General features: G+C 46.0%; 2 protein-coding genes across 2 annotated transcripts; one reads left to right on the top strand and one right to left on the bottom strand.

Moving 5' to 3' along the window:
- The first annotated feature begins 3,379 nt into the window (after window positions 1-3,379).
- Window positions 3,380-20,124, top strand: mylk2 (myosin light chain kinase 2). The gene is made up of 13 exons (XM_088607853.1): window positions 3,380-3,940; window positions 5,325-5,394; window positions 7,009-7,468; window positions 7,643-7,935; window positions 9,107-9,212; window positions 10,055-10,148; window positions 10,850-10,959; window positions 11,220-11,361; window positions 11,950-12,020; window positions 14,095-14,223; window positions 15,085-15,237; window positions 18,145-18,277; window positions 18,805-20,124. The coding sequence occupies exons 1-13, from the start codon at window positions 3,575-3,577 to the stop codon at window positions 18,883-18,885; spliced, it is 2,208 nt and encodes a 735-aa protein (XP_088463979.1). The 5' UTR covers window positions 3,380-3,574; the 3' UTR covers window positions 18,886-20,124.
- Window positions 20,125-20,518: 394 nt separating this feature from the next.
- LOC148648319 (olfactory receptor 8D4) lies at window positions 20,519-22,060 on the bottom strand. Its single transcript, XM_088607855.1, has one exon. The coding sequence runs from the start codon at window positions 21,987-21,989 to the stop codon at window positions 20,847-20,849; it is 1,143 nt and encodes a 380-aa protein (XP_088463981.1). The 5' UTR covers window positions 21,990-22,060; the 3' UTR covers window positions 20,519-20,846.
- Between the last annotated feature and the right edge of the window lie 4,365 nt (window positions 22,061-26,425).

A 26,425-nucleotide genomic window follows, 5' to 3' on the forward strand; every position in this document is an offset into this window, starting at 1 on the left:
AACCGCCAAATTGTAAAGGCTGTTCTGCATGATGAGTTGTAGGTCCTCAAAGATGTAAAGAGATCTTCATCAATTGTAAATAGCCTGGGATTAAAAACTTGGAGTGTAAACCAGAATGCAGGGGTTTTACCAGGTCGGGATTATCCTGTTGCCTTGTTTTTGCGTTAATCCACACCACCGTTTTCCATCTTAAACTGGGGAGCAGAAAACTCCAGTCTTCAACTGGCTTTCATTGCATGTCTGATCTCGATTGATTAATGGAGTTAGATGTCAAGTCACTCGTTCCTTAAATCAGTGGTTAGTGGGGAAATGTAAAGTGTTGAACGGAGGAATCTGAGCCTAGACTGGGTTTCCTAAACTCTGTTCTGAATGTCTTGGAACCTTTGAAGGCAGGTCCCATTAAGGTGCACTAGCTGGTTTGAGGTGGAGGGGGCAGACTCGCGATATTCCCTGTGTGTGTGTATGTGTGTGTCGTCCACTCTCCCATTCAAAGTGTAGATCCGCCTTGTGCCCTGCACTTCCTGAAGGAGCTCAGGGTCGTCGGGATCCTTGTCAGGAATATGAAGCTTTTTGATCAGGGGTGAATAGATTTCCTTGCATTAGGAATTTGCTCAGCCGTTTCAAGCACATGCCTTCTGAACCCACTAGATGGTGTAAGTCTCATCCTCAAAGGGTGAGCTGCCTTGGTGTTCATAAAATGTATTCCTTTGCTATTAGTAGCCTTAAATGTTACATTAGTAGCTTTAGTAACTTGAGTGTGGTACCCCCTATGAAGTACCTACTGTGATAATGCTTTGAATAACCTAGTTGTACAGGCACAATTTTGAAAGTAATATTTTAAATTGGAGGCATTGAAAGACTTCCTGCGCGTCAGAATTCTTGTCCCTTATTCGGCGCTGCTCTGGCTTTTAATTCTGTAGCACAGGTGGGCAATAAATTGCTGACCCGGGGGTGACTCTGCAGATCATTAAAACGAGGTTGGCAGTTTAAGTGGCTGCGGCAGCGGACGGTGGCATGCTTCTCCGAGCTGGCCCGCTTTGGGAACAGCCTGTTCTGGACGGGGAGATTAACATTCTGCATCCCCGCCCTGGGAGCTTTTAAAAACGGATGGCGCAACAGAGGGGCTTCAGGTTTCTCCCAGCTGGACGGGCGGCTGTGCCTGTGGAATGTGACGCACCAGTAGGAGCGAGCTTTGAGACTGATTGTCAATATAAACCAACTAAAAAAATACCATTTGAACTAAAAGTATATATTCCTCGGACTACCCATACCCCAGGTGGCCTGCTAGTTGAGGTTTATTTTTCAAATTCATGACTAAGGTCTGCTTTTATTGCTGTATCGTGCCACCTGCGTAGTTACTAAAAGATCCTGATGTCCTTGTAGGTGGATTGTCTTGATTCAACCCATGAACAGCAGTTGACACTAACCCCAGTAAATCAAGTATTCTACCGCATGATGCTCTTTGTCTCATGGACCAGAATTTCCACACCAAAGACCCAGCATCGGGACTGTGGGCCCAGTGGGGTAGGTGGTGCCGAACTTCACATGAGACTTTACACCGAGGTCCTGTTGGAGAGGGATGCTAACCTCAGTGTCCTGGCTACATTACACAGGGTTTGTGCAGTCTGGCCTTGCCTGAAGTTCATTCCATTCACCACAAGTGAAGTAATGACAAATTCAGTTAAGAGATGTTTGAAAACAATGCAGGACTACCATTTTAAACGTTTTTAAGCTCCGAGGATGTCACCTTATTATTGCATAGCTTTACACAACATGACCAAGGGCGATTCAGTTCGGATCTCTTAACAAGCTTCCATTCAACTTTTCCATTTTCTGGGCAGTTTTTCCTCCCTCATCTGTCATGCGACTACGGGTCTTGCATGTACTTCCACGCAGCTCTGTCTGTTTTTTATTTCGCATCAGGAAGCGAGTGAATTCGACCGCAGCGGCCCTTCCCGTGGTACAATGCAGACCAGCCTGCCGGTGTTGGTGCTTGTACCGGTGTCTCCGGCTCCGCACGCTTCTAGAGCACCACGTTGTCGGGAGGGGGGGTGATCAATTTGAGGTAGATATTCCCCCTACGTGTCAGCTGCGTCCTCGCCGCTTTTATCCTCGCTGTGCGTTTTCCGCGTTTCTGGAGTAACGTCTGATCTGCGTCATCTGCTCTCGCTACACCATGTCCCTGACACCTGCCTCGGACATCTGCCCCACGGCGTCCCGGCTCCGGGCCGGGGGCGAGTGTTGCTGACAGCTCCTGTCACCTGCATGTATTAGCGCAGCGCCGCGGGGGGGGTATTAACACGCTCGTCCGGCTTCCACACTCGGATCAGGTGACGAAGCTTTTTATTAGTTGGGAAGAAAACAAGCCAAGCGGGATCGCCAAGGTGGGCGAGATCTGTTCTCGTCCCTCACACCTGTTCGTAGGCGCTTGTCCGGCGTCATAGGAAGTCGCTCTTCAGCTCAGCCTTACGTTTGCATTAAATAATTATCCCAGAAAAATGTTTGCACGGTCCAAACTGTTTTAAACCATCCATTTCTACACATGGATGTTTATTACTTTTTTTTTCTTCTGGTTGGTGGGGAAAAAGCACTAGAAGAAAGGCAGGGGAGCAGGGTTAGACTACAGGAGTCTCTGCAGTCCCAACGGGCATGTTCCTGTTCCACACAAGGGAGGACATGAAGCCCAAAACACTGGGGGGTCATTTTAATGGAATCTGTCGAGAATACATGCAATGCAGTAAAAATCACTCTTCACACCAGGGGCACACAGATGTGGTCCTACAGGACTGCAGTGTGTGCAGGTTTTCTCCATCCCACCCTTTACTTTTCAAATTGATCTCATTAGCTTAACTGGACCTGTCTGTAACCTCTTCCCCCTGTTCTTTAGACACTGGAGATCTAAGACCTACTGGATTTCAGCTCTCCAGGGCTGGAGTGGTAAATCCTTGTCTTTATCCCACACCGACGACATACTTCGTCTCGTTTGCACGAGAACGAGCGTTCGGGATCTGACCGCTGGGTTTAATGGAGGAGAACAGTGGAATCTGCTCCATGTGCACATCTGGTGTTTGTTTTGAACTTTGTGGTATCACCTAGAATCTACTGCTGCACACTTTCAAGAGTGAAACCCGGTGCCTGGCTGGACCCCTGTGCTCGTCCCCTGCTCTGCTGTGGGGTCACATGAGAGGGTCCGAATCGCCCTGTTGGAACGGGCTTTTCCCATGAGCTCCTGACTGGCTGTCACTGGGAGAAGGAAAGCTTTTCCCTGGGGTTATCACCGGGGCCCTGCTATATTTCCACCACCACTTGACAGACGAGACTAGGGAGTGACGGCCTGTTCTTTAGCTCCCAGAAGCGTGCAGCCTGTGCTGCCTTGAAGAGCTCTTTTATCAGGTTCTATTAAAGTCCCCACTGCTGTGCTATATTTACAGCACTGCCGTAGCTGATAGGGCCGGAATCCAGCATGCAAACTATTTTTTGTCCCTCCTGCTGCCCCCAGCAACACCACCCTACTGACGCAGCTGACAGGTGACCTTGCGCGCAGTGCGGCCCCCCCTCTCGTTGCCCCTCGGCCATGGGGACGGTGAAGAGGCTGGCCACGTCCTCCCCGCTGCAGGTGCGAGCCCCAGCCGACCTCCTCGCCGCCATGGAGACCAAGCTGGACTGCCTGACCCGCAAGGTGGACAGGCTCTTGGCCGGGCAGGAGAGGGTGCTGGGCACCGAGTGCCCGGGCGAGCTGGCGGCGGTACTGCGGGCTCTGGCCACCCACTGCGAGCAGCAGAGCCGGCGCCTGGCAGCGCTGGAGAGGCTGGCCCAGGGGACGCACACCACCCTGGAGCTGCTGGTGGAGCGTCTGGGGCATCATGGGGTCGGGAAGCCCTCACCCACCGCGAGGAGGGAGAGCAGCGCGATCGAGCACCCAGGAGACGTGAACGACAAGGTACTATTACTGAATCATTAATAACAATTCCTTACCCTTCAATAGCACCCACCTGGATGATGTGACAGCAGCTCTCAGTGGGGAGGAGAGCAGAGTGACCCAGCCAGTTCAGAGATGCGAATTACTTGAATTACTCTTAATACTATTAGTATTAATAATATCGCTTCCATGTTCCAGAGCATTTTTCCTTCTTTTCCTTCCTGCTCAAAGGTTTGAGGGGATCCAGAGCGTGGTCTGTAGTGTGCTTACCACTGCCACCTGCTGGCAGGTCCTGGAAGCACCACAACCCGTCCGCAGCTCGGACTGTCGATTATGCCGATGATGTTGTAATTGGATGTTAATGAGTCCCTTGAAAAACATCCATATGAAATTGTAAACCCAAAGGTTTGGTCGCACCAGCAGCAATGTATTTATTTTTCTTTTTCTTAGAGCTTCCTCAGTCTTTTTTTCTTTCCGGTTCCGTGGGGAATATGGAGTGTAGAGCTGTGTTTAATTAAGGTTTATTGTTGCACCCTTTGCAATGTTAAAATCCTGATGTGCGTCTGAACAGCAGCAATGCCTACCCAAAGTATCCTAGCAGCAACGGTGAATTTCTGTATTTGTCTAGAGAGCTCAAGGGCACATTAATGCCCATTATCATCCGATAAGTAGAACAGAACAAGCAGCTCACACACAGCAGACATTTTCAAAATAACAAATGGGCTTAAATAATATAAATGGCTGCTTCTGAGCAATTGGAAAAGCCCCTGAATGATACGTTGTGAAGGCTACAACACTTGCAGGTTACACGAAACAAACGACACACCCGCAGTTTAAGTATGAAAATCAGATGGAGCCAAAGCCTTTAGAGGCAATTTTCAAGATCGCAGGCAAAGCTTTTGTACTTTCAAACATTTCTATTTAACTGGTGAGATTGCTTTATTTTAGCCTTTGGCAGAGATGAGAGAGCAGCGATTTGTGCTTGTTCTTTAGTTTTCTCCCTTGTTCCTAGACTATGAATTAGTTGAACAAAGCAACAAAACACATGAACATGTTCAACAATCGGTTCGATACTCAGTCTTTTATGCAACAAGCATTTCATTGAAGTAAATGCATTTAATACCATCAATCATCTTTGAATGTTCTGGCCAAAATGTATTGCATTGTAGTCTGTTGTGTCATGCTATAAATGTGCAAATGATTGGATTTATCTATAGCCATGAAGCCATTTTTTTTTACAAAAAAGTAAAAATACCTGTCTGCTGTCCAGAACCTGTATAAATAAAGATGTCAACATATGAGTGAAATGAAGTGAATTTTTTTTAAGAACAAAGGCTGAGTTTTGATAAAGGCAGCATTTACAGCAATAGAACAACATTGCCTTTTCTCTATTTGTTTTCTTAAGGAGTCAGGTGTCAAGTTAGATTTGAGAAGGGAGCAGAGTTCGGGGGATCGGGATTGTGCTCACGGGAGAGGTAAGCACAATGTGAAAATGCTCTCAGGGCCTGGTGGTGGCTGGGACTTCCCAGCCCTTTTCTCTACTTGTTTTTTGGAAAATGTCCATGTTCTGCTGGATCGTGTGCTGCTACAAACTAACTGCATGACTGACAGCTCCAGTATTTGGATTTTTAATGACTAGGGCCAAAGATGTCATTTTATCTGAAACCGTGCCACGGTGCTTTTCTGCTTTTAGCTGCTAGAGCCTGAGATATTATTATAGGTTAAATTGTACCCTTGAGGTGTCTGGTGTTCTGTCACATCCAGCTGGCATTCACTGGCCAGTGGACGTGGCTCTTAATGGGGTGTTTTCCAACACAGCAATGCACTTAAGCATCCCCAATTATTGGGAAGATAGAGCTAAACACATACGAATGTCTCACTTTTACTTTAGTGCATTAAGGAAAGGTTACTGGACTCTGGCAGTGCTGTTAACTGAGAGCAATTTGATGTAAGATGTCAGAATATGGCAGTACAGACGCCCCCAGACTGACTCCTGTTGCTACAGGGAATTCGAATTCAGGTCTAATATTACAGACTCTGAAATCCTGTTTACTGTAGGATGTCACTCTTAAATAATAATAATAAAACTTGGGTTAGCATTACTACCTCACATTCCTGGGGCCCTGGGTTCAGTTTTTGAGGTGCTTGAGGTGCTATCTGCATGACAATCGTATGTTCTCGCCAAGTTTGTGTGGATCTTATCCAGGTGCTGTGATTTTTCCTTTAGGCTCCCTTTATGCGTGCTTGTATCTGCGTGTCCGCCCTGTGATGGACTGGCATGCCTTCCAGGGTGTATCCCACCTTAGATGCATTTAACACTGTACATCATCTTTGAATCTTCTAAATAAAATGGATTGTTTTCTGAAAGCTGGATAGGCTCACACTCCCCCAAGACCCTGTATTGGAGCAGTTAGAAGCTTGGATGGATGGAATAATTGCTAGTAGCATTAATCTGTCACAGGATGCAACCATCACACGTGGAAATATAATAACAGCTACCAAGCGAGACATACGGACACGCACATTCAATGCAAAGTGGTTTTTAATAAGGGAAGAAGGAGAGCTGTTCTATATTATTATCTCTCATTATAAAACAAGGGGAAAATAGGAGTGCTTTCATCTTATTTGACTTATTTTATTCCAACAAAAAACATTGAGCTAGAAGGCGGATAATTTTACGTGCAACGTAAAAAATGAAGGTAATTATGTTCAATTATGAAGCTCTATTCCCCTTCTCTACATATCAGTGTGAAGTGCTTTTTTTCCTCTTTTCCAACTGAGGAAACAAACTTGTGTTAAATATTGGGACGGCATTATTGAAAACGTCATTCTCCTACCCCTTCTACTTGTCATTATACCACAAATTATTTTCAAAGTGAGTCTTGCAACCACAGCGACATGGAGAAATGATGTATTTTATGGCATAGATGCTAAGTTGCAAATTTTGCTTCTCAGTTTTATTTTCTTGCTCTCAAGACAACGTAGAGTATCTCCAATTTAGAGAAGTGTAGATGATTTTATTCCCAGACTCTCCTAGGAGTTACGAGGCTATTTTATACCCTGTCCCCTCTGTTCCCTGGGGACCGCAGTCTCGCCTGGACTCACCGAAGGGAAAACCAGGAGCCCTCCTCCTGGAACTGTTGACCCCGAGGTCCGAGTGTCGGGGTGTGATGGGACGCCCCAGATGGAGCCCAAGCTGAAGCTGCTGGCTGATCCGGGGTGCCCCCAGCCCTTGGCAGCAGCAGGCCGGGCGGGAAGCTTGGACAAGGCGGACCCGGACCGCCAGGCAGGCGAGCGCAGCGCCCTGGGGCCGAGGGAGAGCACGAACGGGACTGGAGCCGCCGGAGCAGAGGGGCCCGAGGCCGCAGAGCCGCTGGGGAGTGGGCAGGGAGCAGAGGTGAAAGGGCGGGGGGCGCCCGGCGCCTCGCTCGCAGCGGATCTCCAGGCCGCCCCGTCCGAGGAGGCAGGGGGGGCACCACTGCTGGGAGCTGTTCTCTCACACACGCCCCCCCTCAGGCATGTCCACAGCTGTCCTGAGGCCCTGGGCAGGTAGGGTGCGGGCAGGGCATCGTGGGCATCGCGCCGGGGGCACAGACCTGGCTCTCCTGGGCGTGGGGGGGGGGGAAGGGGGCGGCAGGTGCCCACCCAGTTGCACAAGAGTTCTTTGAATTGTTTGGTCACACTGCACTACCACCCCTCTCCTGGCTCTTTGTGTTTCTGCAGCTGTCAAAGGGAGGTGAAAGGCACGAAGGAAGGTGATGGGAGAGGCGGCAGGGTGGACACCGCGGAGGACACCGAAAGGAGCCGGCAGCCGGCTGCTCTGCAGGACCCCGGACACACGCTGACCCTCTCTGGGTGGACCGGGGTGGACAGCCCCGGCGGCAGAGAAGCTGCGGGCCCCAGCCTGGAGCTCGCGACTCCAGCTCCCTCCTTCATTGAGATCCGAGTCAGTCCGGCCGAGAGGAGCGCAGACACAGCTTGCCAGAGGAGCCCTGACACATGCTTCAGAGTGATCGGTATGTTGTGTTCTTTCTCCTCACCTCTGCCCCACACTTCCCCAGCCCCCCACTGACACGGAGAAAACATGTAGTTTGAGGAGTGTGCTTATGAACGGATGCCAGATTACAACTTTTACTTTGAAGTTTTATTTCATGTTTTTAAGACAACGGGCAGTATCTTAAATTTAAAGAAATTCAGGTGATTTTCTCATCTGACATTGTAGAGCCACACAGTTTTCTCTAGGAGTTAGATAACTGCTGGTCCTTACTGTGTTTCAAGTTAAAAATCAGGTCCTGCCAGCTGGAAAACTGGATACCAATCCTTAAAGGGGTGCCAACCATTCCAAAACTGATTGGCAGCCAGGTTGGAAATAGGCTAGAATTTTCCTAATCCAGGAAGTGTCACCTTTCCCTCGAGTTGCTCTTTCCTGGGTGACAGTCAGCTATTTGTGTGGCCAGACTGGAAGTAGCATGCCTTGTTACTGCAGGGGTCGTGTTCCACTGTTCTTCTGTTCTGTGGAAAGGTGAGAGATCGCCAGGGAACACTTTGTCTGTGGGGAGCGTTTATCAGGAAGCCTGTCCATGAAAAAGCAAATGATCGAGAGCCAGTGAAGAGACCGCAAAACTCTAAAACTACAGTATGTATCTGGAAACGGAAACATTTTTCGCTTAGAGAGCGAGCGGGCTCAGCTCAGTAGTTATAGTAGTAAGGAAATGGTAAGGAAGATGTCAACGACTCACCCATCAGTTACGGGAAGACTAAGTTAGAACGTTTTGGCCCTGCAGAGAGCGGTTTGCTTTTTCTGGATCTTTCCCTTGTTCTCCTGTGTGGTGGAATTGCTCTGACCGGGTGTTTCAAACGCACGCCTTGCAGTCCAGTCTGTCGGCAACCTTGAACATGAAAACTTGAATAAGTTGAATAAGTAAATTCTCTGTTCTTCACTCACGTACTGCCAATCCAGGTGCTTAATGGGAGATGCGTGTAAAGTATTTTGAGGTACACTGGGATGAAATGCACAATACAGAAGCAAGGAATTATTTCCTATTATTACCCCTGACATTTTAAGTAACAGTATGTGTGTCTCACTCTGAATGAGCACGGACCCCCTTGTGTGTGTGTGGGGGGGGGGTTTGGGGGTACAGATCCTCTGTGATTTTTCCACTGAACCCCTGCTCTCCCGCCCCGCAGACGACAGCGCCCCCCAGCCCGCGCCGTTCCCTCACCGCCTGGTGTCTCTCCAGCCCGCCCCGTCCTTCCCTCTCTTCGACATCAACACCAAGGAGGTGCTGGGGGGGTAAGGCCCTGCCGCGCCCCGCAGCACAAGGGGGGCGCTGTACTGGCCCACGGCGCCGAGTGGATTTGTCAAGAGCCACAGGGACAAAGTCAAACCTGAAACCCTGCGCAAAGCTTGAAACACAAGATCCCCTGAGCCCCTTGCTCCTCTCACTAGCCCTCTCAGAGAGCCCCTAGCACTCAGCTGCGCTCAGCTGCACCATTCCAGTGTTGGAGGGTGAAGGGTCAGAGGTCAGGCGCCTGTTCTCGATCCGAGCCCAGGGAGAAAATCATGGATTCCTCCGGGGAATCCAGTCGCGAGTCGCCCCCCATGAGCCTTCAGGACTCGAGCTGAACCTTCTCTTCGCCAATCATTCCAAGCAATTAGAAAACATCGCTGTGAAAGTGTTGGTTACAAATATTAGGATTACAAATCCTTTTAACACATACAGATTAGACATAAAAAACTGGTACCTATTAAGAATTTAAAGAAACAAAATCAGTGGAAGGGGGGTGGCTAGGACACATTTTAGATGCTAGAAATTCTGTGAAAACCTTGTATGTTACAGAAGGTATTAAATAAAGTTAAAAAGTACATTTCTGATTACTGTTATTTGAGTTTTTTCAGTACCTTTGGGACATTGTGCTGCTCACAAGAAGGCTATGATTTTGTTTTATTTATATATCCTGATTAAAAAAAAGATGCAATTAGATCTTTATCTCGCGTTAAGATTCCTTACAAAATGTGCAGGAGTTAAATGCACAGTACTTGGTTTATTTTTTAACAGCAAACTAAGATCGAAGCTTCAGTGATTCTGCCCCGCCTCTTCCTCATCTTCTTGTTTTGTGTGTGTGTGTGCTTAGAGGAAGGTTTGGCAGAGTTCACACCTGTACTGAGAAGGCAACCGGGTTAAAGCTGGCAGCAAAGATCATCAAGGCGCGGTCCGCAAAGGAAAAGGTACTGATGTGCAGCTTGCTTTGTCAGAAATGTTGCACTCATCCAGTCCGGAATTTAGAAGTCCCGAGACAGGTTTTCTATCCATCCCAGGAAGGGTCCCACACCAGCTCAGAAAGCTGTCTCCATGGCAACACAGAACCTCTTTTAGGAGCGTAGGGTGCGAGGGAGGACTACAGCCTGGACAGGACACAGACTCACAGGGACAATGCAGAGACACCAATTAATCCCGACAGCATGTCTTTGGAAGTTGAGAGGAAGACATGCAAACTCCCCAGAGAATGTGCTCCAGCTCAGAATCATTAGCAACAACAAAAAAAAAATAGCTGTATCTTCCATCAGCTAATTCAGCATTACTGCCAATGATCCATTATCAGTAGGCCCTTACTGAGGAAGAGATACAGCATTGTTGCCATGGAAGATTACACTATATGTGGTTTTTATTTTAACAGCTTATAATGTGTTTTATGATGTACACTGTGTTATGTAAGTGAATTAATAACATGTATTCAGAATAAATAGAAAGCAGTAGCCCCCACTGAGCCAGGCAAAGCTGTTTAATGGGTTAAATTAAGCCAGTGATCAAGCTGCTGTAAGTTGCTTTCCTTCTTTTTCTGGAAAGAAAGTCTGTCCACACACTAGCCCCCAACTGGCGTCAGAGCTGACTCAAATACAGACTGCTGTGATGAAAACTCTCGTTACAGGAATCGGCTCATAACGAGATCCAGGTGATGAACCAGCTGAGCCACGTCAACCTCATCCAGCTGTACAGCGCCTTCGAGGCCAGAACCGAGGTGGTGCTGATCATGGAGTAGTGAGTGCGATTCAGCAGTCCACTTCAGCCCCGGACAGCCCAGCTCCTGGGGGGCCACACCTGAGGACTGGCTATAAAAAAATAAAAAATTAAATTAAAAAAATCCCTTCTGCGCCACAGGCATGCTGGTGTGAAAACCAGAGTGAAAAAATGCTTGTTTAGTACACTGGCTGCTTCCCTCTCCCGATGTTTTCTGTTGTGCCAGGTGAATTATACATGCTTCATCTCCAGCTGTCATCTGTCTTTCGTTTAACGCTCAGCGTGGAAGGCGGGGAGCTGTTCGAGAGGATAGTGGATGACAGCTGCCGCCTGACAGAGGTGGACACCATGCTCTTCGTCAAGCAGATCTGCGAGGGGATTCACTATATGCACCAGATGTACGTCCTGCACCTGGACTTGAAGGTAATGCGGTCTGTTCTCCTGGACCGGATGTCCCGATACACGAGACACAGGAACATAAGAAGGCATGCCAACAGGAAGTGGCCATCCTAACCCGGCCTTTAGTTAGTAGATCATTGAGCTGAGGATCTTAGCCATCCTTAGGTTGGTACATTCGCCCACTACTTTTTGCGTAAAGACTCTTGTTCTAGGTTCAATCCATTTATAGAATGGATAAATCATCCTCACCTCCTTCTATAGATTAGGAAGATTTGTAAACTCTTGATCAATGAAGCCAGTAATTAGTACAACTAAGAGGATTCAGATTTGTATTCTATAGGATCCCCTAATTACTTGATTGGAAAAATCTGCCTTGTTGATCGCAATTAAATTATCTTTAGACATTCATGATTTAATGGTTACCTGGGTTACAAAATCCTGCATTACAGTTGAGCTTTTCAGAGTAATGGATAGTACTGCAAATCTTCCCGAATGAAGTCCAGCCTATTTTTTCTTTATCCTCTATTATGTCAAAGGGATGAAAGCACATTAGTTTGGAATGGAGCAATGTGTCAGGTTGAGATTAAGAAATGTTTCTTCACTCCACTGCAGCCCGAGAACATCCTGTGTGTGAACAAGACTGGACACCAGGTGAAAATCATTGATTTTGGATTGGCGAGAAGGTACGCTTTTATTCCCAGCTGTTCTTCGCTTTTAAAAATAATCTTTCCGAGATTCCCTCCCATTTGTGAGTTTAACAAAAGCCTACTGAACAACTTGTATTGGCGTGTAACTGGTACTGTAGTCCAGGCCACTGCATTTAGAATCATTAAAAAGGAGACCCATGCTGTTATATTAATGCTGTCAGAGGACGGAACAGTTTATAGCTCACAGCCCTGTGGGGTACTGAGTAGGGTCTGCAGTTACAGAAATTTCACACACCAGGGAACTCAAAATAATTATGCTGTTCTGCTTTCTTAAACTGTTTGCACGGATGTTTTAGAATCCAGTGGGCCCTGCTGTGTTTAACCATTTTTCAACCTGTCTGAACAGTTGTGCTATAACATTCAGACCTCTCAATATTGTGTTTAAACATGTCCCATACGTCATGTCCCATATGACATAATTCAATTAATTTTGGTCTCCACCGAACAATATTGCATTTATGTTTGGTGTGGTTGATAATATGTCAGACTACTCCACCTGGTGGACAATATCTACATCAGAACACACTGGAGTTAGTGAGGTACAGTAAAGCTGTATTTAACTGATAACAATTTACGTCTCCAACAGTTGTACAAGTTTTTATTGTTCTGGTCTGGGACACAGTATTCACTCGCCATGCTGCAGGGGGAGCAATGTCTTCTGGTTATCTTAATGACTTGATTTGTATTCACTGTTCACTCAGTAGGTGACTCGAGCTCATTATCTATTCCTCAGCTTCTGTTACTCCTGGTGAATTCCCCAGGGATTCACTGCAAAGGAAAGATGATTGAAAAAATGAGAAGTAAAAATACTGATATGAAAAAAAGCCCAAAATATAAATAATCTATTTAAAAATAGCAAGAAAAAAAACCAGTACGGAGACAGTAGATAAAAAGAAAATTCCTCTCCTCTAATCTGCATTTTTGGGGGTCTCACAAATTATTTCTTGTATCTCCATAATATTCCTTTTGATTATTTCTCCTTTAACTGGGATTTTTCCCTCACATTCCAGTGGTTCAGTACTCATTCTCCACCTGCTGGAAATCCTCCTGTTTCACTGGAACCAAAATCCCATTTCCCAGTTCCACTGTCTTGAGGTTAGCCAGAATCTAATAATGGACAAAACAACTCTTCAGGGACCAAATTCTTTAAAGAATGAATCCATCTTAGAGAAGAGATATCACATGCTGAAAAGCAACATAATACCTCCTTACAGAAGGAAATCTGTTAAAAGACACGCTGTCAAACAGTTGTCTAAATGGGAGGACAACTCAAGGTTACACACAATTCTACGCGTTATTTGTTAAGTTGCACATATGGAGATGAGATATTTCTGTAATCAGTTACATTAATTCCATTCCAACTTTTCTCAAAAAAGTAATTAAATTAAGAATATTCTGGGGAAGAAAAGTAAGGACAAGGGCTAGAGATTCACCAAGGTTTCAGTCACTGTGCCCAGACTTGTCCTGAAACAACAACCATGTAGAAAATATGTTATTTTCCAGCATGTCCCATAACCTGTGACAGCCACCGATTGCTTTAAGGTAATTATGAAACAAATGAGAATATTAGAAGTTCTCTATAAGAAAACTTATCGCCTTTTACAGAATCACACAACCCTGAATGCTAGATCCTTATAGGGTACACACAGTATTTACAGACTACAATTACCCACACCAGTTTGTCTTCAGGAGCTGAGAGGAAACCCAGGACAACAGGAAAACATGCAAACTCCACGCCCAATGTGCCCCAGTCCCGAATTGAACCCAGGACCCAAGAGTTATGAGGCAGCTGTCACCTAACACCTGGTGGCTGATTGCCACCCACACCTGTTTCGTTAGAGAGGGCTGTTTGTTGTCTACGGCACGAAATCCGTAGAGGAGTGATAGGACGTCAGGAAGAAGTGGTACAGGACTCATTGTCACACTGGCTAACTTTACACCTTGCCAGGATTTTGTAATCCTGGCTCCACCACACAGCCTCTTGATGCCATAGGTTTTTTTTTCTGATGTGCAGAAGTTGTGAGAACACTTATCTTTCATCTCCTTGCAGGTTCAGACCCAGGGAGAAGCTGAGGGTGTCCTTTGGGACGCCTGAGTTCCTGGCCCCCGAAATTGTCAACTTTGATTTCGTGTCCTTCCCAACTGACATGTGGACACTGGGTGTGATTTCGTACATGCTGTGAGTACCACTGCGAGGAACCCTGGAGCGCAGAAATGAAGAAGACCAAGTGAAGAAAAGCCTGCTTAATTTAATAACTTCCGAACTCTTTAATCAGAGCTGTTGCTAGTAGTTCCCAATTTTAAGTAGTGCGGTATAGGCAGCCATATAAAACTGATTGCTAGTGGGCTTTAGACAAGTAAAGACGATTTGTTTCACCAAATCTTGCTGTGCTGTCCAGCCCTGGTTCTCTAGGGTCAGTGTGTCCACGTGGTGTCCAGCCCTGGTTCTCTAGGGTCAGTGTGTCCACAGGGTGTCCAGCACTGGTTCTGGAGGGTCAGTGTGTCCACAGGGTGTCCAGTCCTGGAGGACCAGTGTGTCTGCACTGTGGTTTTCTAGGTTTCTTTAAAGCAGGAGCACCTGAAGAGCTTAGGTTGATTAGGCTCATTACAGTGTTGAAATGGAAGCCCACAGAGCCATTTGAGACCTGAACTGGACAGCCCTGGTTTAAAAGCTGTTGCTGCCTGGAATTGCCGATTTTCCTAAACATGACAAATTGTAACATCAACTGCAGTCTCGAGGCAATGTATTGTAAGGCGTATAGAAAGGAGAAGAGGTGCTATCAGTCTATTCACTACAGAACATGGTGCACAGTGGCCTTGGAATAGCTTTCTGTTTGGAAATGCTCTGTGCTGGCTTTTGTTAAGCACTATGCACCCACTATGCATCTTTAATGCAATTCTCTTGACCATGAGATGCTTTCCAGCTCTAAGAATACCACATGATCGATAAAACAAAAGAATGATCTATTTGTCTAAATCCAGACACGCCCTCCTCCTTGTTTCTGTGGTTCAATTACTGTGTTTGGCACTGTTGCGGCAGGCTGAGTGGCCTGTCTCCGTTCCTGGGCGACGACGACAGCCAGACTCTGAACAACGTGTTGGCGGCGAACTGGTACTTCGACGAGGAGGCGTTTGAGCACGTGTCCCACGAGGCCAAAGACTTCATCTCCAACCTGCTCATCCGGGAGAAGAGGTGAGGCCCGGAGACACGCCTCTCCAGGGGTTTCCTTGTCGCGGATGGGAGGAAATGTGCAGCCTCGTTTTGTGCAAAACTTTACACACCAGGGAATAACAAAGCAGAGTAAGTGCTGTACTCATACCAACAGCACACAGCTTGGGCACGTCTGTAGTACTCCACATCATCACGAGCATCTGTTATACACAGGCTAACACCCTCTTGGCAGGGCCTAGTGGCTGGACTTTCTCTCAAGAACAGTAGGCTCAGAGGAAGAGATAGTTGGGTACTTTGTCTGGCAGAGCAGTAGAGACCAGACACTGTTTGTGTTTAAAGGAAGTTATTTAAAGACTTACTAACTCAACAGGCTGTAAACTGCAATGTCATGTACCCCTTTAATGTTAATTCCTAACAGTACATATCTGCATGTTCACTACCTAGAGCTGCCCCAAGTACAGTGACTCGTTAAGTACGAACATTTCCAAGTGTTGTACAGAGATGCAGATCAGGCACCGTCTTTTATGTAGCAAACCCTTTAAATACGATTTGTAACAGGTAAATACTAACACATTCAGAAAAGCAGTGCTTGCAAGCATTAGGTTGATAAATCAGCAAATATTGATTAAACTAGAATTTCCATGTGTGAATGCACTCAAGAGGACAAAGTGTTTTTTTAATGGGAAACATCTTTTTATTATCACATACAAGGCCAAGACAAAAGGTTAGAAACTTAACCTTAGACCGATAAAGGGTTAACGCTCTTCTTGAATGCTCTACACTGCACAGCACCATTAAAACAAAGTTGATACAAAACGTACAACAAAGTAAAACTTCTTAAGAACACATCATGCCCGCAGTTACTGATCTGCTCCAGCAAAAATAAAGTCCTGGCGTCTTTCTTCGTTTTCACCTGACTTCTCTCTACCTGGAGTTCTGCTTTCACTTGTCGGACGAAACTCTCCTCATGACCCGTGCTGAATAATTGCGTACCTGCAATGTCATTTGCACAAATGGTGGTGTAGTGTTTATGAAGGAGTTGAGAAGGGTGTTGTTAGCTTCATGCAGGTAAAATGTTAACAAAAAGGGAAAAGAACTCCAATTGAAGAGAGTTCGATATTACAAAAATAAAACGATGAACAAAAGCAATGCAAATCGAGGCCTTTTTCAACCGCTGTTGAAAACCTGACAGAAAACCTGTATGTAGGCACTGTCTGGAGTTCAACAGGTGAATAAAATGCAATTTATCGATAACCTACAGTATATACTTGATATTCACTATGTAGACCTACACCTACAAAATACTACATGGGTTTAAAATTCAGAAATGAACCAAAAAAAACAGTCCCATAAGGTAAGATCAATTGCCTTATCAATTGTATGCCTTATCTGATTTTATACAGTATTTGCACGGGACATGAAATAAAGAGGTTTTATATTTATGCTAAAGGCACAGGTACAATTTGTATGTCATAGATGTTTCATAGCATTTTAAGGCTGGAAAACGTTATTCATGATACAACGGGCATTCGGCAGTAACGGACACCCCTATTTGTCCGTTAAATCGAGGGTTTACTGTACAACACAACACAAATATATATACCTAACTCTCACGTGACTGATAAAGACCAAGAACCACCTATTAATACAGTTTCATACAACTAAATAAAAATATTTTACATAACAGACTAACCAAAATGGTAGCAATTCATCCTGATCTACCACAGACGGATCCTCTGATGAATTAAGAATTGGAATCTCCCTTGGACCCATTCTGATAACCCATTTTGAGGAAACAAGAATTAAAAGAGGAAAGGTTGTTAATCTAGTTTCTCATCTGGACCTCCAGACATCCTGTCCAATATTCCTCTTTTAAGTAACATTGGGTCAATAACACGGCACCACTCGGAGGTGTTGTTAATCGATATCTGACGATTTGAGCACATTAAAACTCCATTTTTGTCATTAAAATGTTTTCGAACAGGACACTCAGGACCTTCCCACAAATGAACGTGACGCGTAGCACCGAAGATTCTGTCTTTTTAAAAGTACGATTTGGCCAGAGAGGGATGTCACAAACCCCCATCCTCAATTACTAGGAGGAGAAGCGCCAACAGATACTAGACATTCATGGGACTCCTGTTCACATTCCTCAAAAACGAATGCTTAAATAAAAAACAGTGACTGATCAGAGATTCTCTTTTTGCACTCTAATGAGTTGCTCCCGTAGATTTCACCCTCTTGTACACACACAACGTTTAAATTATAAACCTAGTTAATAATAATAACATCACTTTATTAGCCCTATACAATTTCTTGCATTAGGAATTTGTCTTTTTCACATACCCCAGCTTGCTCTCCATGAGATACACCAACAGGGAGAGAGAAGCCTGGGTCAGAGCACAGGGTCAGCCATTGTACAGCACCCCTGGAGCAGTTGGGGTTAAGGGCCTTGCTCAGGGGCCCAAGGGAGTAGGATTCCTGTGCCAGCTGCAGGATTTGAACCAGCAACCTTCCAGTCACAGGCGCAGATCCTTAGCCACAGAGCCACCACTCCGCCTCTGTTTTGGCTCAGTACTGTATGTGTAACACAACCTCCCACGCTGCTCAGTCAGTGTGTTTCTGTATCCTTTCTGCTAGTGGCAGGAGGGAGATTCCATATGATTGTATTGGTACTGATTTCTTCTTTTACAAAAGCACCTGGAAAACCCTTCAAGTCCTGAGAGAAACTGAGACTTTTCGCCTTTTTTCCCCCAATGCCCTTTGAGCTCTTAATAATTTAATTAAGTTACTAATGGTAGTTGTCAGAATTACCACCGTTTTCAGATCTTTTGATGCTTAGGTATTTGAGTTTAGCTAATAAAACTCTGAGCTGGTTTCCCGGGGCCTGGAGTACAATAAGTACGTACGTTTGATGTTCCCCGACAGCGGGCGTCTCAGTGCAGCCCAGTGCCTGAAACATCCCTGGCTGGACAACATCGCAGAGAAGGCCAAACACAGCCACATCTGTCTGCATTCCCAGGTCCTGCTCAAGAAGTACATGGCTAGGAGGATGTGGAAGGTGAGTCAACCGCCTTTTAACGAGCTCCTTCACACAAATCACACTCAGCGAATGTGCGAATGTCCAACAAGCCATGGGGGTTATGTTGCTTATCTCATGGGTGAATTCACAATCAAATTCCAATAAACAGTTTTGCATCCATCCTTCGTTTTTAGTAACTGTGTTATTCTTAGAGGTTTGCAATGAGCTGGATCCCGCCAAGGAGGTGGGCACTAGGCATAAGACTGGTCTGTAGAACAGACATCTTAGGACTGTGGGAGGGAAAAGTAGTGGCAGGAGAAAGCTCATGGGAAATGAGGCAGAACATGCAAACTCCACATAGATGATTCTCCAGTTCATATCCAGGACCCAAATGCCATGAGGCAGCAGTGCTAACAACCATGCTACTGTGCTGCCCAACAGTGTTAAATGTATTTGTCATATATTTAAATTTTCATCTTTATCAGGAACGGGTTTTTATGTTTATTAAATATTTGCTTTATTCTGTTGCTTTCTCATCCTTCTCCTGGCTCACTGGTGCCAAGCAGAAAAACTACATTGCTGTTGCTGCTGCTAACAGATTCAAGAAAATCGGCAGCTCGGGGTCTCTGACCACAATGGGGATCTGAGGAGCTTCACAGGAGCAGCAGAGCCCAGACAGCTGACTGAGGAGCAGGGCCCCTCTGCTTGCCTCAGCACCCGAGCCTGTGGGTGTTGTATGCAGCTGTATATAGGCCCAGGCCCAGGTGTGAGAAAAGGAATGTCTCATGTATTGTTAACTGGTACCCAGGTCAGAAGTGGAGGACATAAATGAAAGCAACGAGCTGCACCAGAGATGAAGAGGTTCTACTTAATGGCAGGATTCACCCTGAGTGTTTTTCGAACTCTGTTTTTTGTCTACTTTTTATAACGATTGTAAGGCAAGTCTAAAGGGTGTCGTTTACTGTCAGTGGCGTCGATGCGTTTACTGCGTTCTCAGACTCCTCGTGTGTCTGAGTAGTTTGCTAAAGAAAACCATACAGTGCAGCTCATTCCATCTACTGTACAATCACTCACGTCGTAAGTTTGAGTGGTTAGTCTATTTTTTTTGTCACGGGCTATTCAGTGCTTGTCCCTGCATTGTCAGCAGAAATTGTACGTACCGTATATGGAGCAAATCCCTGAAAGCTCCATTTCCAGAATGCATTCACTAAAGTGCACCTGGTGTGGAGTCTTAAAGTCAACCAGAGCTTTTTGATTTCTGCTTCACGCTTGGCTTAAAATAGCAAGCAAGGGCCCGTGTGAAAAAAGGAATATTTCTTCTGTAGCCTTAGGTGGGTGTCTGAGAAAACCTGAGAAAGCACAAGGTGTAACAGGTGACATGGTATAAAAGGAGACAGAGCAGATAGTGTGTAGGTTTGCTTGCAAAAATGCCTCTCATCATTCCCATACTCAGAGTGTACCTCTCAGTTTGGGGTGAATATATACAGAGCATACGGGTCAGAGTCATTTTGTGATTTGTTTCACAACTGCTAATGCCTTACCTTCTAAAATGGTAAGTTGAGAAATGATGAGATGAGAAATATAAACGTTCCAGTCAAAATCCGTGAAACTGCCCCTGTTTTTCATCTATCACATAAAACAGTAGCTGCTCTACTTATCCCTGATTATTTTATATATCCAATTGTTTTGTGATTACCTCTCTCACAGGTTTGGGCTTTTCTCTTATCTCAACAAGAAAACCGTTAAAAGGCATCAGCAAATTTGAGCTTTTTGGTCATTGGCCAGTTTTTGTTTGTGCTGTTTTGTTTTGTATAGGTGTTTCTTAGCTGTTGTCTTATTAAACATTTGAAAACTTCTCAATAAAATAAAAACCAGTTGCTGCTCGACTGAGGCAGCATGCTTCAAAGGGCGGAGAGGAATGAGCACGGGGCTGCCGAGCTCTGCCACAGAGTTTGCTATTCCAGAAATGAAGCAGCACATCTCACACTCGTGAGCCCCCCCCCGCCCTGGCACACAGCAACACACATGAATGAAGAGTCTTGCAGAGGTCTGACAAAAGCAAACGCAGAGCAGTATATGGAAACGGTGCCGTTTGCTATACTGCGCTCCCCTGCCTCTCAGCAGACGTCAGCACCATGCAAAGGAATTGCTACCTACACACCAAACAAATAGCTCCGCTCTCACATGGGCACATGAGGATGAATAAAATGAGCAATGTGTTCAGAGCTCCAAATGAAGATCAACATGAGACAGGTGAGAAGGTAAGCTAGCAAACCAGTGGGATCATTTCATTTCAATCCCTTGCATTCCTCTTCCAGCAGTCATTCTCTCCTTGCTGCTATGAAAATAAAACGCTCCGTCTCTACGCTGCTGATTTCTGAGCTCGAAGCGCTCCCGGCCCCCAGGTGTCTGTCATTTCTGCTCCATCTGCTCTGTGTCTCGTTGTGGTTGATTAGCTGCACTTCAGCGTCGTCTCTGGTGCGCTGGCGAAGGGGGAACACCTGCTCCCGTCGGCCTTACCTGAGCAGGTGCTGAATAGACAGGTGTCGGCCCGTGCAGCAGACCCGGGTCAGAAAATGGGCGACTGAGCATCGGCAGCGCAGCCCCGTCAGGCCGCCATGCCGGGAGAACGGGGGAGGTGAATCCTGCACGTGGCCAGCAGCATGGTCCGTCTCACCTCCTTGTTTCGGAGCCCGTAGATGAGGGGGTTGACACAGGGCGGCACAAACAGGAGCAGCAGGAGCGCGATGTGCAGCAGGCCGGCGTTGCCCTGCTGGCGCAGCGGCTGGCTGTTCAGCTCCCAGAAGACATCGGTCACCACCTTCAGCCAGTAGGGCACCAGCTGGAGGAAGAACATGCTGATGTAGAAGAGCACGGTCCTGCGCGCCCGGCTGTTGGTCTGGTTGAAGGGCTCCACGGCGTTCTTGGCCTCACCGTAGATCCTGAAGTAGGAGAACGCGCAGGTCAGGATGCACACCAGGAAGGAGGCCATCCCGCAGGCCTTCCTGAAGGCGGCGGCCGCCAGCGGGAAGTTCATGTGCTTCTCCACGATGTCCGGCTCGCAGAGGAGGCCGGTGGTGGGCATCCCGAAAGAGCCGTGCCCCGTGAGGAGAAGGATCAAGTAAACGGCGGACATGGATGCCGACACCCCCCACGCCAGGGCAATGCCGAGCTTCAGGCGGCGGGGCGTGAGGATGTTGATGTACTGGATGGCGTGGCAGATGTACAGATACCTTTCTAGCGCCATCAGGGTGAGTGTGTAGATAGCACACAAGACGCACATGGTCCCGATGGAGTACTGCGCCAGGCACCAGATCCCAAAACTGAGCGTCTGCCTGCTGATCAGGCAGTGGAGGATGGTGGGCACGAAGGTGGTGGTCAGCAGCAGATCGTTGAGCGCCAGGTTCTTCAGCAAGATAAACCTGGGCTGCCAGGAGAGCTCCTCGGACCTGAAGATCCCGTAAAACGTGTAGCCATTGACCACCCAGGACAGGCAGGACAGCACCGCGAACAGAGTGATGAGAGAATTCACAGTGCCCTCCCCGGGCAAAAGGGACCTGAAGAAGCAGTGCGACGGATCCCAGCTGGAGCTGTTCTCTTCCGGGCTGTCTGCATTAAAACACACGTTGCCACTGGGTAGGTAATTATAATCCATGGCCATTGTCAGTGGGATATAGCATTCAATTATCCTTCTCTCTTCAATGAAGGAATTTTGATTCTCAGAATGTAATAATGAAAGACATCTTTGCATTTTACGCAATGCAGTAATGCAAGGTCCTTTGAGTGCTGATCACCTGCAGGGCTATTGGGCTATTGATGAACACTCCTTTTCTGTTTCAGTCTTCAACAGCCCTATATGCCTACCTCCCCCACGCAGACTGCTTTCCACTGAATGCCCTACACTGAGCTTGCTCTTGCTTTGATCTGGCCTGCAGTGGTATCTGAGCGCGCTTTCCGAGACTGAAGCACTGCCTCCACTCTCATTGTGAGAGCAGCGAATCAGCAACAGGGTCTTGGGAACAGGCTGCGGACCTCTGGAAGTGTGCAAGATCACTGCCCCTGCAGAGGCACAGTTTAAAATCACAGCTGTAATAGAGTTCAGTTGATTTTCTTTGAACGTCTTTCAGCACGTGGGGGGGATCTACATGGCTACAAGATCCCAAGAGCATAAGAGCGCAGTGTTTTATAAATAAAATCGAATAATCCATCAGTAACGGCTCTATCTTTGAGGAGCCAGAGTCTTTATCCCAGCAGGCACAGCGTGGGAGCCCAGTCTATTGCAGGGAGCAAACACAACCACAGGGGGCGATACACACATACCACATAACCTGGGCAGTGCTGTACGTCTCTGGAAGGTGAGAAGAAACCAGAACACCTGGGGGAAAGCTGAGATAGGGACAAGAGGAACATGCAAACTCCACACAGAACGTATCCGAGTCTGGAATTGAACCTACTTTAAGAACCAAAGTGCCGTGAGGCTGCAGTATTAACCAACAAGCCATCCATGAGATCAATTATTGGTCCCCATCGGTTTTACGCCCTGCATTAGATCATTATCTGTGTCACAACAACGCCACAAGCAGAAACAGTGAAATTAAACATCAGAAATACTGTATCTTGAAGACTTGAAACGCAAACATACCCTTTAATATACCGTATAAAAATAAATCCCAGATTCGAATGATCTCTCCTTTGACGGTTTATGTGCCTTAGACGGTGACTCAGAGACGGCAACCCAACTGGAATAAATTGAAAGAAAATCTCAAAAAGTAACAAATGTTAGATTTAGAAAGGAACATTTTAAACACCAAAGAAGCACACGTTACAACAATTCTACAGTTCTCTGTAACTAAAAAACTGTTTTATAGTGTTTCTAGGTAGTCCGGTAACCTTTCTGATTACATTTCTATTATATTGTATGTTAAATTAATATGTTGCTGATTATGTAGACCGCTGTAGGCTTTGAGCTTCATAACGCTGGTATATGCTTAAGACCGTTTTTCTGCAGTTGGAAATTCACCGGTGTCACCCAGAACTGGCTGGTACTTTCCATAACAACAGCACTTGACATCCGGCACCTATAATACAAGTTCAAGCAGCACAGAAAGGAGTGTGAATGGTATTTTTTAAAAATTTTCTTTAAATATCAGGACAAGTGACGTCTCTGCATTATGGATCGTCACAGTGGACATCAATCAATTTAATAAAACCTTTCTTTGGGGTGCAGTAGATTGCAGCTGGGGGTGTAATTACTAATAGCCACTTGCCACTGTGTCCGGACAGATTCCTAGTGCTTTATCGATCTTGCTAAATGCACTTTCAGTTGTTGCTCTTAAAGGACCTCCAAGACGTGAAGACACGACGTGTTTTATCCCATTTGTCTCCATAGAAATCACGCAGGCAGATTCTACCTGGTCGCCAAGCGCCAAGTTCCAGACGCCGCGCAGCTCAGCCGAGAACAGGACGCGAACAGTCTCTCGTCTGTGACGTCCACTACGTTATGTCATTCTAGGCGCTTTGTAATAAAACGTATTAAGTGATTAATTGATATTTAAAATGAAATAACGGCGTGAATTATAAACGAAATATCGGGTATGATGCGCAGCTGCAATTAATTATGACGGGGAAGAAAGAAAACCGAACACAATTTGAAATTTTAAAGGTGTCAAAGGTGTCGTAGGGACAAAGTAATTCGTTGCAGCAGATTTTTAAAATGTTTTTTTTTTGTTTAAAGCAACGCTCTTTTTTCAGTTAAAGGTGATACCATGATTGAGGTGTCTGTAAATAAGCGATAATAAACTCAGGTTTTTATTAACCCGTTTTTTTATTCAATTTTACAAAAACCGATCAAAATCATAGCACGCAGAAAGAGAACAGAACATTTAACAATGATTCAAAACAATTAAATCATGCATGTATCTTATGTATTAATCTCACATAATGATGACCCAATGTTTTCTAGATCCTGAAGATTACTTAAACTGCTATTTTATTTTCATTTTATGCGTGTGCGTTTCTTGTTTGTTAATGGTTCATGTTGTGTTAAATGTATTGTGTACTAGGTTATGTCTCTTGCCTGTCTGCAAAGCACATTTCCCACCTGGGTCAATAAAGCCGGGTAAGTAAGTAAACCCTGACAAGAATCAAAATGAAAACAAATGCTCCTCGGCGTGCTATGCTGTAGGTGGCGCTATTTGCAGGGATCCTGTGGCAAGACTTCGTTTGGTTATGATCACAGGACTGCTGCTCTGCAGCTTGGACATCTTCATATTAAGTGCAAGAGCTGCAGAATAATGCAGTTCAGACATCGGGGCGGTTGTAGACTGGAGTACTGGTATCCTGCATATTCTTTAAAAAGTCACAATTTATTTATTGGTCTTCCAAGAGAGAACACAGCTTTCTGTATCCAGGAGCCTAGCTCAAATCAAGTTGGACACACTTGGCTCAATCAGTGGGGTCAGACTCATTTGAGTTGCCTGAGGGTAATATTCAAGTCTGCCTTCACTGGCCAGGGTTCTGGTAACTATTGGGTTGCAGGTTCCAATCCCAGGCGAGACACAGCTGTTGTGCCCAGAACCTCCTCAGTGGCTTCAGTAAAATTCCCTGCTGAATAAAGGAATGCAAATGCCATTTATTTTAGATTAAAGCATCACCACGTTAAATGAGTCATATTATTATTATTATTATTATTATTATTATTATTATTATTATTATTATTATTATTATTATTAAACATATAGAGTACACTGGCGGGACATTTGAAAGTATATTCTAGTGTATTCTGCACGAAAACACCACCGGGAGCGCTGTGCACGGTACGTTTCCGCACGTTGACAGAGCAGGAGGACGAAAGGTGTTTTTGTGGGTCTCCAGTGAAATTCTACGATCTGCCCCAGGTCCTCATCCAGCCCCTTTAAGAGCAAGAGAGTTCAAGCTGGTCTTGACGGCAGCCACAAGAACTCCTCCTCCTCTGGTTTATAAATACCCGCCTGACCCAGGTAGAGGGGCATGTGGCATTTGGCAGAGAGCAGGGCTCCGCCACGGACCAGCTTTCTCCTTATTTAGTTCGGAACGTCTTGAAGGACAGCCTCCTGGGCTCAGCTGTCTTTCTGGGGAATGTCTAAGAATAAAAGTGGGCCGGGGAGAGAAGAGAGAGAGAGAGCGACTGGACACCTGGGGCTGTCCGTCAGCCGGACAGGGGGGAGGCCGGGTCACCAGCAGTCGCCCCCCGGCCTGTCCACAGCCTCACACACGCTGGGCACAGACAGGTGTGAGAAAACGCAGCTAACACACAACAGCAGCAGGCTGACACTTCCCACACCGAACCACCGTCACAGAGGAAGTGGAGGGTAGTGGTGTCCACACATTTACGCACAGGCTTGTCTAGACAAGTATAAAGGGTTTATTCTACAAAATGAATTCGATGTTTCTTTCCTGCAGAAGGACATTTGCTTTCTTTTTTGTCCGTCTTACCACCCAGACGAGTGGCTGAATGATCTTTGGGTTTGGCCCTTTCTTCTGCGATTTGAATTTTCATGCTGCGGAATTCTATTTTATTCCTAATTGCCCGTTAGGAACTCAGGAAATGTCGCAAATAAGGAGCATACTGCTGCTAAACACAAAAACAAAGGTCCTAAAACATTGCTTCTTATTTAGGAGGTCTGTGTTAAGTCAACCAACAGCCAGCCCTTGTGATTTTCCGGTTGATATCCTAGTGATTCTCTCCATTTGTCTTATGAACTGACATTTCAGATCTCATCATATGGAAGGGTGATATAAGCTCTCACCTGGGGTCTGATCAAAATAGCTAAATGGTTTTCGCAAAACATCAAACATAAAACCTGTGCTGCCTGGGTAGTAGGTCTGGGTCTTTTAATTAAATGGATTGGGTTAAACTGAGTTTTCAAATGCATCAAGCTGAGCACTGAGCTCTCCTGACAGTGCATCTGAAGCAAAGGAAACAAACAAGAGGTAATCCTTCACTATTCCAGCTCTTAACATTCCTAATTTCTTTAAGAGCATTGTGAGTGGATAAACATTAACCAGTCATTATCATCAGTGAGGAATCTGTGCATGGCAGGGGAAAATCAGGGGCCTCTCGCACAATGTTAGAGAGATGTTTTCTGCTGGTTTCAGGTGTACACAGGAAAACATGGCAAAGATGAACAAGTCCGAACTGTACAGACA

This window comes from Lepisosteus platostomus, chromosome 15 (assembly GCF_059453375.1).
Source record: "Lepisosteus platostomus isolate fLepPlt1 chromosome 15, fLepPlt1.hap1, whole genome shotgun sequence".
NCBI lineage: Eukaryota > Metazoa > Chordata > Actinopteri > Semionotiformes > Lepisosteidae > Lepisosteus > Lepisosteus platostomus.

Excerpts from the sequence above, each read along its gene's own strand:
- mylk2 (XM_088607853.1), top strand. The coding sequence starts at position 3,575 with ATGGGGACGGTGAAGAGGCTGGCCACGTCCTCCCCGCTGCAGGTGCGA. Across the intron at positions 14,224-15,084 it reads GGTGTGATTTCGTACATGCT|GCTGAGTGGCCTGTCTCCGT; the intron begins GTGAGTACCACT and ends CTGTTGCGGCAG. Across the intron at positions 15,238-18,144 it reads CTGCTCATCCGGGAGAAGAG|CGGGCGTCTCAGTGCAGCCC; the intron begins GTGAGGCCCGGA and ends GTTCCCCGACAG.
- LOC148648319 (XM_088607855.1), bottom strand. The coding sequence starts at position 21,989 with ATGCAAAGATGTCTTTCATTATTACATTCTGAGAATCAAAATTCCTTC.